A 13,755-nucleotide genomic window follows, 5' to 3' on the forward strand; every position below is an offset into this window, starting at 1 on the left:
GGTGCCCAACACAAGCCCAAAGGACTGGCGTGTATGTGTATATACATATGCTTTCTGAGAAATGTCTATCCCAACCGTGAATCACATTTCTCTGGCATATTCATTCGAAAGAGCAAATCACTTTTCTTCAGATGTAGTTAAACATATTTTGAGTGTTCTTGGATTGGGTATCTAAGTGTTAAGCCAAGCAGGGCACAGAAACACCTATGTATGCAAACCACTGCCCAGTCAGAGTAGTAAAAAAGTTACACTTGTACAGCCTACAAAGGATTGTACTGATTATGAGGTCATGATCCCTCAAACCAGTTGATTAGCAGAGAGGAAAAACTATGGAATTCATAGAGCAAAACTCCTCCAAGGTGCCAACAGAGCAAACTCTAGTCAGGGCAAACAACCTGCTCTCAGTTTCTCTGGAAATTTCTCTGGCTATTACAAACCTGCCTGTGCCAGGTAGGCATTGTCCTCAGGATGTTCCCACCCAGACCATCTTTGGACTACTGCTTCCACTAACAGTATCCTCTTCTTAATATGTCCTCTAGAAAGGCTCTTATTTCCCTTTCCATTTATTAGAAATATGCTCTCTTTCAAATTAATATTGCATGTTGACTTGAGTCAGAGACATAAAGGGAGCAGGCTAAAAGACCGAGTGAAATATTTAGGCATCCATTTTTGCTGCAGCCATTTGTGCTGCAGACATCTGGGTTGGGAGTTCTCTGTACAAAACTGGGGGTACAGAAATCACTGTATGGTTACTGAGAGGTAGCCACATAGTGATTATGCAAATTTTTCTGCTGCAATATCTAACAGCAGCCCTTGGCCTCCTGGAGAGGGGAGATCTGTGGCTGGCTGTGGCTATGGAGAAGCAGCCACGCAGACATAATGTAAATGTTTTCCCCCAGCCAATCCAACTGCAAGGAGCTACATTTCTCAGAAATAAGCAGGTCAGCAGCTGCACAGAAACTCCGTGCTCAGACTGATCATAACAACTTGATTTCAGTATAATTTCAATTACCTAAACTTGTTGAAGATGAAGTGGAAACTGGTCTAATGTAAACCACCACCTGAATGCACAGTTTAACCCATACTCGATGGCTAAATCAACTGATGGAGCTAGTTAATATCAACTGCAGTCAGATCAAGGAAATTCTTCCCTACTGGAAAGGAAATTAAAGGCAACAATGACTCAAATGCCCAGAAGGGACTCAGTCAAAGTTGCCAAAAGCCAGAGGGCTTCCAAAAACTGAAGGATGCCATAAAACGACTTGTCTGTATTGGTAACTGTCCCAAGTTTCTTCAGGGACTCGTTTTGAAATACTGTTTGTAATTCTCAGTTATTAGCAAGTGTCACCACAAATGATGGAAATTAAACAGCTTTTCCCTGATGGTTTTGGTTTTCCTGGTTAAAGCATTCCCTGTGAATGAATTCTTTTCCAGTGAGAAATATGAAGGACAACGTACTCCATGAAAGGTCTCTCTCTCACTGGTACAGCCATGTATTTAAAATATGCCAGCACTTAATACTTTTAGAGCTTTACAACATCAGTTACTTAATAGTAAATAAAAGTGTCAAGAAATAAGATGCCTTTAACACGTGCTTTTATGGACAGGTAACACCTGCTGGAAATGGCTGTACTCACCATATTGAATGACTATGGCAGAAGTCTAAAGCAGAGATGATTTGTCGGAAGAACTTCCTGGCTTCTTTTGGTGTCAATCTTCCCTTTTTTACAAGATAGTCGAAGAGCTCCCCACCTGACACGTGTTCTAGCACCAAATACCTAGAAAAAAACAAAGCCAGGATTGTGTAATCACACTATCATACAGCTTCTCACACACACACAGTTATATAAACACCTCTATCTACACACGGCCAAGGAGAACACTTATGGAAAGAACAGTAGAAGATTAAAAATTTTAAATCAGGGGTGATTAATATTTTTAACACAGGTGCCCCTGCAGATTAACAGGGGTTTTGCAAACTTTAGACAAGCAAATGATTTGAAACTAATCAGCCCTTCACTGATTTGTTGGATTTGGTGTTTGATAGTCTAGTGAGAGATAACGTGGAAGACAAAAATGACCCAAGAAACCAGGAGGGGAAGAAGAGAATAATCAGGTATACGCTGATGTGCTTATACCTACTGTGGAGTAAGGCTGCATACCAGGAAGACGCAGGTCCCCTAACCGAGCTGACAGACTTTATAAAACAGCCTTGGCAAAGCTGCACTCACGTACTGCTCTGTCTTGGACACCTGGGAACCAGACAGATGTCAACAAACTAGAGGGAGTTCAGAAAAAAAGGTGAATAGTTTAAATTATGAGAAAAGATCAAAAGAACTACATGTGTGCAGCCTCAATAAAGGGCTTCAGCTCTTGCTGTTGAACAGCAGTTATTTGCTGGAGCAGCTGTTCCCCCCAAACTCACATGTGAAGAACTGAGTGAATAAATGCAGCACAATAGGGGCCTAGGAGCAAGAGAAGAAAACCCCAGTCCTCACACAGCACTCTCAGCAATCAAAGAGAGAAAAGTGAAATCTTTGGGAGGGAAAGGACTTGCCATGGACGGACCATCTTCCTGTTGTAAGCAGGTGTAATGAAAGGCAGCCAAGCAGAAGAAAACTTATAAAAAATAAAACAAATTTAATAAAACTTATTAAAACAAATCTCTAGAGATGTTGCATAATAGTAGAATGGAAATAGTTTCCCTAAGGGAGCGGCACAAACACCATCAACTGAAACATTTAAAAATAAATTAGATATAATCTGGACTAAACTGTAGACTTCTATTGGCAAGAGGATTGCTTGAAACCTCCACAGACTTCTTCCATCTCCACTGCTGTTCTGAGCTCTCCTGTCTCCTTGCCTGATTGCCCAGCATACACTATTCTAATATAGAATGAAAAATTATGCAGTGAGATTATTTGGTTTTATTGCTCAGGGTCTGGAATGACAATGATAAACAACAAATGACTTTTTAAAACTGAAAATTCACTTTTGTTCTTTGTCTCAAGCAGCTCGACTGGCTTTTATGCCCTTCAGCTCTATAAGAGGGGCAGAACCACACTCCCCCTTCACTGCCTAGCTCCTCTGAAGTCAGTTTCAGGGCTGCGTGGCCAGGCAGGTGATTGGAAAGGTGACTTCTGTAAGGCAATAAAATAACGGGGCTTTCAAACATTTGGCAGTTTGTTTGAGAGCCATCACTGGAAAACTTGCAAACAAGAAGTGGAGTTCTTTTTTTCCAAATGTGGAGTGTGCATCTCTGTTCTTATGCCAACAAGGCTCAGCGTGGTCAGCACAACAGACCGGGCTGGTCAGTATGTGCAGTATGATCCCCATCGCTCAAGGCTTTGCTTTACAGCAAAGTAGTTTTATTACTCGTATTAATCCAACTCTTCAAATTTGAGAGGACAATGACAAAATTAATCCAGTATACTGTCCTTTTGTACCTCAAGCAATGTAATCTTCAAGGAAATCTCTGGAATGGAAGATGGGAATAGTTCATAAACTTGGGGGCTTAATTATTCCTGTTTTCAGCGTTTCCAAGAAGATGGAATAGGGAAAGGAGTACAAGATGGTCTGAGGAAAGTAAAATTGGCTTAACAATAATGGCATCAGCCTTCAAGGTGCAGAAGTGGGACCTGAGCTCCAGTTTCAGCAGCATCTCCTGTGCACCAGCCACGTTTCACATCCCAGCCAGAAAAAGAGACAGCATTTCCTGGAGCCCCAGAGCCATCTGAGAGCATCTCCCTTTCTTACACGAATGCAGCAGAGAATGCAGCAAGGGACGGACGTTAACACTGCCTTGACAGCTAGGTGAGTAGGATGGAAGCACAAAAATGTGGACAACAAAGTGAATTTCTAAATTTTAGGGAACCATAACTATATTTTCGGCGCTTTCTAACAAGATAGAAACGGTTCTAAAAATATGTCAATATTGGCAATTTTTCATTAAAATGAGTAAAGGAGAGAAAAATCTCGATTCAAAAATCACATTTGGAATATCTGGGTTACCTTCTCTCCTGGAAGAGATAGGTACTGGCCAGACTGGCTGCTGAGTACACCCTGGTAATATGGAGATCACCTTTCCTTTGCATTGTGTTTTTGCAGCAAGACACTGAAACACTCAGAAGAGAGCTGACATGCAGTAGCCATGGGCACTGGGCCGTCCACAAATTCAAGTCCCAGTCCTCGCTTTCCAAATCCTAGCTCACAGACACTCTCCTACGAGGGTTTGCTATATAATTCATTCTCCCTCTCATACTAGAGACAGATTTGGCTAAATATCCCATATGGCAGACCCAAACCTGGCACAGAATCAATCCTAAAATTCTCCTTGACAGCTCCTTCTCTCACTGTGCCCAGCAGAACCTGGATACAGCAGTGCATCTTGCCCCCGAAATTCAAATTGATAGCTGTTTTCTTTTCCTGGGAGGAATTTTATGAAGATGATTGCAGTTACAGGCATACAGAAAACCATCTCCACTGGTTTCAAATGCACGGTTTTGGAAAATTACAGACCCAGCATTTCTGTCACCCACAGCAGGAACTGCAAAGCAATTTATTTTCATCAACTTCATCTTATTAAAAACACTCAACAAAAATGCACTGACATGTTGTACAAAAAATAAAACAAATTGAAAGACAGGGAGCATTTACAAGGTTATTCATTTCTGCTTGCCACCCAGAAGCACCAGATATAATAATGCAAGTGAACAGGGGAGAACATCTGAAAAAGATTTGTGCCTATGACAAGTTAAGGGACATAGAGAAGCACAGCGACGATGTATCCTGATCTGACAAAGCCCCTAACGTGACAGGAGTTAGAAGGACGATGAACACATTCCCCAGTGGTCAAGTGCAAGAAACAAATGCTGCAGGGATTGTTCCACGAGTACGATGTGGTTATGTTGCATCCAGCATTTCTGAGCTCAGATTTGCAGCTGGTCACCCGCCAACCTATTCCCTCCAGTACAACTGTGCTGTGTTTTTTTTTAGGATAGCCCCCAACTAGGAGATTTTTGATTAAACAAGGACACCATTCAGCACCTGCCTCCATCTCGGTGCCAGCCAAGGTTTTGCTGGCACGTGACAGGGCACAGCAGCAGTCAGTGCACATGCTATTTCCAAACAGGCCAGCGAGAGGGGTTTAAACATCTCCAAGTGTTGCACCAGATCTTACCACCACCATGCAGCTTACCCAATCCCCACTCACTACTATGTATACATATTTCTGTCTCTCTCTATTTTTATGTGAGTAACTCCATAAAGGAAAAACATACACATTCTGAAAGGCTTTTAAGCCAAACAGAAAAAGCAAATGAAAGGAAAAGCATTATGCCAGAGGCTGGAAAATAAGGAGTACAGACACAAAATCTTTCCTGAATCTGTGGCACAGAGGAGAATCTGGATCTCCTGAGTCCACACCAGTGACTAAAATCCTTTACTTGTGTAAAGTGCTATGGGATTGGAAGCATGCCAGTGCCAGCTCTTGGAGGACCTAGGAGAAGGTAAATAGCATAGAGCCTGCAGGGGAGAAAACACTAAAAAGTATTTTCCTGTGTCTCTCCTTCCCTTTTTAGCTTTCCCAGATACGGCATGCTCTCATCTCACTCTGCTACTGTTTTTCCCATTTTTTCAGAGCAAGGGAACGAATTCTAAAAACCCAGAAATGTTGCCAGCACTACTCTCCTATTACATTAGAAGATGAGAAGTGACTTACAGGTGAAGGAAGTGTTTTTTAAATCCTGCCTACGTAAGACTGATGGCATCAGTCTTCCCACTGCAAAAATGGAACAAACCCTGCTCTGTAATTGCCATCGCAAGGAAGGCTCAAGGAAAGGCAAGGCTGGCAGCAGGCACCCCACCTGCAGGGATAATACAGACAGGGGCTACATTAGGACAAAAGACTCCATAAGAGCACTTAGCTCTCACCTCTCGGATGCTCTGGGCGCACACCAGTTCTTCTTATCCTTGCATTTCACATGGGACAACCGTTGTGAGCATTACCTCCTGTTCTTTACAAAGTCACCCAGTATCTGAGCTGGGCTTAGTCCCTGTTGTCTCTTGCCCCTTCTACTCAATGCTGTCCCTACCAGCTTCCTCTCTGCTTGCTAGGACTGCAAAAATGGGAAACCGACAGGCTTCTGCAGCTTGCTATGAAGCCTATTGCACATGGTGTTAAAAATAAATTCTCAATCAAGGATTTTCCTCACTAGATATATTCTTTAAGAGGTTGCAAAAGTTTTTGCAGGCCACAGCTTGCTTTCATAAGGACACCAAGGCCTAAGGCTTGCATGGTATTTCTTCATGCCCCTGCCACAAGCCAAGATATGAAACAAAACATCCCCGGTGAAGATTCTGAGTCTCAATGAGACAACGCTTTGATTTTTCAAGACAAAGAAGCTAAATGCTTAATGTAAGAATGGTTTCATCTGCTGGAGTGGAGCTGAGAGATTGCATGCAGCTGTGTTTTATCTACTCCCTTTGCCATCTTTCCATCTGCATTGCAGCATCACCATCTCCCCAGTAAAAGCTAGTAAGTTCCTAACCTCATATGACCCACTACATACCAAATCAGAAGCATGCACGCAGCTTAGAAAAGTAATGACCCTATACTAGTTTCTTTCTTTTTCCCTTTCTTTCTTTGCTTTCTTCCTTCTTTCTGTTTCACTTTATTTACTCTTTCAGGAACCCAAACAATAAACAAATAATAAGAGAAACCAAACAGTACCGCAAAGGAGGGACGATTTCTGCATGTAAAAAAGATGGAGTAGCCAAGACGAATATAAAGAAATGGCCTTAAACCACCTTTGCACCTCTCAGATTATGGCTATATCCGGAACCAGCAGAGACCTCACAGCTCTTTGTCTTACAGCTGCCTCTCCATGGCTGACTATGGCTTCTTCTCCAACTTAGACTAGAAATTTAACAAAAAAACCCACACACTATACCTGTCCTCCTTATTACCCCAAATTGCCTGTATGCTGAGGATCACAGGCTATGATGGCCTATAGGCCACCAGTGACACATCATTCCTGCACCTGAAACACTTCCCTAAAAATCATTTTAGTCTTTTCCAAATCCTGTGTGTCAGTAGGACTCCTACAAACACAGTGAATGATCCATTTTCCCCTGTGAATGATCAGTAAATATAGGATGATCAACAACATGTTTAAACATAATTCAACAAAACAAACATAATCCACCATATTTTTGGTGATATCCAACTCTGCTGCCTACCTGCCACGGCTGTTAAGATTTGGGATGCCAATACCAGAAATTAAAAGACCAAAAGCTTTTGCCCCAACACTCAAAAAAAAAAAAAAAAAAAAAAAATCACAAAACAACAACAACAACAAACAAAAGAAAACAAAAAACAACAACAACAAAAAACAGCCAACAAACAACCTTGCAAAATTTTTGTTTTCAGATAAAAAAGTCAGTACAGTTTTCTTCCTTTCCTCCCAAATAAATGAAGACCTTCAAGGTCATTAAGTCCAGCCATCCACCTGACCTACTGTCTACCACTAAAACACATCCCTTAGTGCCACATCTTCACACATCTTCAGGGATGGATGGGGACTCCACCACTACCCTGGGCAGCCTGTCCCAATGCTTGACCACCGTCCCCATGAAGAAATTCGTCCTCATATCTGATCTAAACCTCCCCTGGTGCAACTTGAGGCTGTTAAATGCTAAAAATTCTTGTCTAATTTTAGCTAGGTAACTTCTATACTGATTAATTTATCATCTTCTCTTTCATTTTGATATATTCTTGCCCTACTACTAGCAATTCAAAATAGGTGTAGGATCATCACTGCAATATGATTTTCTTAGCTTTCTGCTTTGACCACTCCTTCCATGTCTCCTCTGTCTCCTCCTTTTGTTAAATTTCGATGCATTAGCTAAAATTTCCAGGCAAATAATTCTGTGCTTTCACAACATCCCCTACTCTTGGAAGGACACCGTTCTTCTTAACCACAGAGCTACGGCATTGTTTTTCTTCAGCTCATTCCTGAAGACTGTTCTTTGCTGTAATGGTTGACAACAGCTTGACTTGCCCATCATGAGGTTTCCAGCAGTTGCTTTGTGATCTGAATTCCAAGCTGGTGCACAGATTCTCTCTTTGCCCCCTTCTTGTCCAGTGCCAGCACAGAGAGGTCTTTTGCATGACCAGATTGCCTTTGTGCTGCAACACTACAAAGACATCACTTAAAGGAGCCATGAAGACATGACGGTTTCTCCTTCCCACCTGGTGGATTATGTTACACCTTATTAATGGATGTCTCTGCCCAGGCCTTGGGGAACTTTGAGAACTAACTCACAGTACTCCCACTGAGGCAACACTGCTACATGCTACCTCTAAAGCAAGGCTGCAACAAAATAAACAGGCTGGCTCTGAGCAATGCCTGGAAAAATACTGTTAAAGAAAGACCGTCTGGCACAGAAAACACCAGGATCATGCATTACCAGATATCTATGGCAGAATAATAACAACAAAACCAGACACCCCACTTACAATTTGTAGAAGATGAAAAGCTGTCTGTAAACCATTAGCAGGAATGGTGTGAAATACTAAAATTCATGCCAGATGGGATTGCCCACAGCAGCCCATCACTATGCATCCTAGTGTGGGTATGCAGTTCCTGTTTTCTCAGCCTTATAGATGAAGAAAATTTATGAGACATTCACAGCTACACAAATTAGATCCTCTGGGGCGATACAAATGTATTTATTACTAGAAAAGCATTAAATGGATAGAGATCTTTTGATGAAAGCTCATACTGAAACACAAGGTATTTCAGGTAAGTATTATAAATGCTAAAATAATACAAGTAACAAGAACAGTCTCTGGTGCTCTAGGAATGGTAGCCAATTCATGCAGCTTCTTGTTTTGGTCAGGCAATAGGTTCATCAGGACATGTGATTAGCTGCCTGTTAGGGTAGCAGCTAATATTCAATTTTTTATTAAATGGTACCGTATTTATCCATATGATGCACAACCTCAATTAAACCTAAACAAGTAGGATGGTCTTCTACATGTGCCTGAATTTAGTCACCACTGGGTGATGTTCTAGGGCTTTTACTATGCCAGAAATTAGACTGGGTATTCATGTGGGGCTGGCTAGCTTTTAAGATGCACAACTTAGGTGTGCACTGCAACAAGATGTACAACCCAGATACAATTATACAGGATAAGAAACAGACAAAAAGAAGGAAAATCAGTGGAGTTCCTGCTTACTTCCTCCATGCTCAGGAGTTTACTGCTTTGTGGTACAATGCCTGTGGGTAAGGAACTTTGTGAAATGACCATATGTACTGAGATGTTCAGCTACTCTTGTCATATAATTTAATAGATGATGATTATATGAAAATCATGCTAATAATAATATGAAGACAAGGGAACAGAATCACAGAATCACAGAATTTTCTAGGTTGGAAGAGACCTCAAGGTCATCGAGTCCAACCTCCAACCTAACGCTAACAGCCCTCCACTAAACCATATCCCTAAGCTCTACATCTAAACGTCTTTTAAAGACCTCCAGGGATGGTGACTCCACCACTTCCCTGGGCAGCCTGTTCCAATGCCTCACAACCCTTTCAGTGAAGAAGTTCTTCCTAACATCTAACCTAAAACTCCCCTGGCTCAACTTAAGCCCATTCCCCCTCGTCCTGTCACCAGGCACGTGGGAGAACAGGCCAACCCCCACCTCGCTACAGCCTCCCTTGAGGTACCTATAGAGAGCGATAAGGTCGCCCCTGAGCCTCCTCTTCTCCAGGCTGAACAAGCCCAGCTCCCTCAGCCGCTCCTCGTAGGACTTGTTCTCCAGGCCCCTCACCAGCTTCGTCGCCCTTCTCTGCACCCGCTCAAGCACCTCCATGTCCTTCTTGTAGCGAGGGGCCCAAAACTGAACACAGTACTCGAGGTGCGGCCTCACCAGAGCTGAGTACAGGGGGACGATCACCTCCCTAGCCCTGCTGGTCACGCTGTTCCTGATACGAGCCAGGATGCCGTTGGCCTTCTTGGCCACCTGAGCACACTGCTGGCTCATATTCAGCCGACTATCCACCATCACTCCCAGGTCCTTCTCTGCCTGGCAGCTTTCCAACCATTCCTCTCCCAGCCTGTAGCTCTGCTTGGGGTTATTGCGCCCCAGGTGCAGGACCCGGCACTTGGCCTTGTTGAACTTCATGCAGTTGACCTCAGCCCATCGGTGCAGCCTATCCAGATCCTCCTGCAGAGCTTTCCTACCCTCAAGCAGATCGACACACGCACCTAACTTGGTGTCATCTGCAAACTTACTGAGGGTGCACTCGATGCCCTCGTCCAGATCATCGATGAAGATATTAAAGAGGACCGGCCCCAACATGGCATAGATTAAGACAATCTAGAGTTGACACAGATGTCCAAGCAATTACTGAGGCCAGGGACACAAGTCAAGAAGGAATCTCCTTTAAAAACAGATACATCTTTAGCTCTTTCCTGTCCCTATACTTCTTAGAGTCCGTACATGTAAAAAGCTCTTGCTTTACTCCACAAAGATCAGCCACAGAATCATACACAAACCAAAAGAGCCACACCACAAATGTCATTTGCTAGCACCAGCACCAATCCTGTTGAAGTGTGAACCATCTCGCAGGAAGCCAAAATCCCCAGCAGATGACTCATCAAAAACTAACTACTTTCAGCTAAGAGCTAGAATCATAGAATCATAGAATATCCTGAGTTGGAAGGGACCCTTAAGGATCATCAAGTCCAACTCTTGACACCGCACAGGTCTACCCAAAAGTTCAGACCATGTGCCTAAGTGCACAGTCCAATCTCTTCTTAAATTCAGACAGGCTCGGTGCAGTGACCACTTCCCTGGGGAGCCTGTTCCAGTGGAAACTCAACACATTTCAAAGCTGTGGTGAATCAGCAAGGGATCTGTCTGGAACGACAGACTGCCAAAGAAAAGCCTCTAGAAAAGAAAGTCCTGGCGATTCCTCTCCCATGCTACCACTCCGTTTGTAAAACACCCTTTCATACATATATATGAAACAACATCTGAATAGCAGAGGAAGGGTTAAAAGCTGCCCAGCCCTGACTGACAAGCTGTAATTCTTTGACGGCTTTTTTCCTGCACTGTTTTCTATTGATTAAATAATCTCTATCAGATATTAAGCCCCTTGTTATTGGCGCAGCCTATAAATTATTCAGAAGTTATATAAATTCTTATGGCGGGCATGAATTTTTAAACCCTAATTTGGCACTGGACCAGGAACTCCTTATTTTTTATTTTTTTCCTTGCCTTCTAGAAAATGTGCATGCATTAGATTTCTTTTTCCAAAAGACAAGTTTAACTGTGATCTGCTTGTTTGAGCAGAGATCGTATTGGGTTGCTAATTCTCTTTGGACTTGCAGAGAGTGGGGGTTTTGGAGAGGAAAGAGAGGCAGCAGGAACTGTCGCTGTTGCGCTCTGTACCTGTGACTTACTGGGGATGGAAAGTGTTTCAAGCACTGCCTTCATGGAGAGCAGCCACTCGTGCCGAGGCACCACAGCGTTTCCTGAACGGGCACACGAAATGGAAGAGACCAGAGGGATCCTCTGTGCAGGACGGGCTGAGCTGAGACGTGTTGGCTCACCACTGCAAGTCTGCCAGCGACCATACACTTCTGGGGTTTATTCTTGAGAGCTGAGAGGCCTTTCCTTTAACGACAAAGGCCAAGATACACCCAAAGGTGCACACAAATTCTCTGAAGGAGAATCTCAGCCCTTAAATGCTCTGAGGATGTGGACCTGCATTTCTTCTTCACCGCTGCTTGTGTGAGGGCATTGCAGCACTGAGGGCCTGCTTCCAAACGCCAGGCCAAGAGGCCCAACACTACGGCTGTTCGCCACCTCACGTGTCAACCAGTGAGCAGAGCACACTGTCAGGTTTTTGGGCAGAGCTTATTAAGGCTGTGTAGCACGGACTGTACCTTTAACCACCACCACCCTGTGCCAGGCTGGCATCCCGCAGGCTGTGACACCAGCCCGGGCCCAGCACCCGCTCCCCTCGGCCTCCCGCCAGCTCCGCGGCCCCAGGCCCACCTGCGGCGCTCAGCCCCACACATGCTGGCTCCGCTCCCAACTCCGACCACCCCTGTGCCTCTAATTCCTGGCAGTACTAAAACTCCTCAGCAGCAGAAGAAAAGGGGCCAAAGTGGCTGGTTGTGAACATTTCTCTCATTTCTAACCATGGCCCAGATGGGACATCGTTTTGTCTTCCAGTCATGTTCTGTTTTCTTTCCCTGTGTCCACAGCATCTGACCCCCCATGACCAGACTACCAAGAAACACGCCTATCAAGAAATTAATTTTCAGTGCTGAGCCCTTGGAGCCACTCCAACTTTCTGAACCCTCCTTCTGCCTTTTGACAGCTTTTCCCCACAGATGGATCGAATGCCAAAGTCCTGGGCTACCAATAACAAAAGAACAAGCAGAATCCTTTCTTCTCTTTCTCGCATCCTCTGTCACCTCACAATTAGTTTTTAACAAAAAAGGAACAGAATTACAGGAAAACCCTGCAGGAAAGGACTGGCAGCATGAATGCTTCTGCAGACAGCACCAGAGCTGTAAGTCTTTGACACCTACTGGCAGCTGGTCCTGTCTAAGCCAGAACCGTGAGCTGTGCGTGGGTAGGAGGACATTTTAATTTTGTTATCTGGCTCATTGGGAAGCACCTTCACCTCTGATATCAGGAGGTGGCGTGTTGTGTACATCGCAACGAGGCTTGGGCACTTGCCCAGTGATAGCACAGTCCTGCTGAACGATGAGAAGGGGAACTGTTGTGCTCGGAAAAATTGCTGATGAATGCATGGTGCATTTCAGAGAATGGGAGACGATGCCAATATTCTGATGTCCACTCTTTCTCTCAAAACAGATTCTTCTTTAAAATGCTGATCAAGTTGAACAACAGGGAGATTAAAATAAATGTTCCGACAAAATTTGAAAAAAAAATCAGAAGTGTAAAAATTTAAAAATGCCTGGATATAAATATATACATATATATACAAATATCTACATGCACCTGTGAGTAGAAATTTACTCATATATATACAGCCATGTTGATGGAAAGGGAGTCGAGAATTACTAGTAGAAACATCCACAAGAAAAGGGCATGGAATGGTCCAAGGATGTCTTTATTCTGTCTCATTCCCACTCCCTGCCAAAACTCCACTAATTTAAACCGAACAGATGATGAAATGAGATTGAACAGATAATGCCAGCTCTGTCAGGACTTCTCCAGCAAAATTGTATCAGTGTGACATATCTGCTTTGGAAAGGGAAGGTCCTTTCTCTCTCGACTCTATGATGGCACTTCTGTTGCATGCAAACAGTTCCTCCAACAGTGGGACAACTGCTTTTGTAAGTCCACGAGGAAAGCTGAATTTACTGATAAATGTACATTATAAGAGATCTAAAGATAAAATGTAACATTGCTTCCTAAAAATACCCTTCACTCATGCAGCTTTTTCTCCTCTTATTTAATCCTCAACGTCTGTTCACGAGAACCTCATGCTCATTCACAGTGGTAGAGCTGTTAATAACGTATAAACTCCTCCCTTCTCTACTACACAAAACTCCATCTGGGGCCAATTCAGGGAAGACCTTTTCCATATGTAGCACAGAGGAAAGAGGACCATCACCCCAGTTAATGTGGTTTACTTGCCACACAGAAACCATAAGACTAAAGGACTGTTTCCCCTCCACCGTGCATTAAAGAACATGTC

At 43.6% G+C, this 13,755-nt stretch overlaps 1 protein-coding gene across 8 annotated transcripts in view; it reads right to left on the reverse strand.

Moving 5' to 3' along the window:
- Positions 1-13,755, reverse strand: part of BRSK2 (BR serine/threonine kinase 2) — a 299,566-nt gene that overhangs the window by 91,468 nt on the left and 194,343 nt on the right. For all 8 annotated transcript variants that reach the window (XM_032189203.1, XM_032189202.1, XM_032189197.1 and 5 more), the window contains exon 4: positions 1,638-1,778. In XM_032189203.1, the coding sequence (XP_032045094.1) occupies positions 1,638-1,778 (141 nt within the window). The remainder of the gene's footprint in view (positions 1-1,637; positions 1,779-13,755) is intronic.

Source organism: Aythya fuligula, chromosome 5 (assembly GCF_009819795.1).
Source record: "Aythya fuligula isolate bAytFul2 chromosome 5, bAytFul2.pri, whole genome shotgun sequence".
Taxonomy (NCBI): Eukaryota; Metazoa; Chordata; class Aves; order Anseriformes; family Anatidae; genus Aythya; species Aythya fuligula.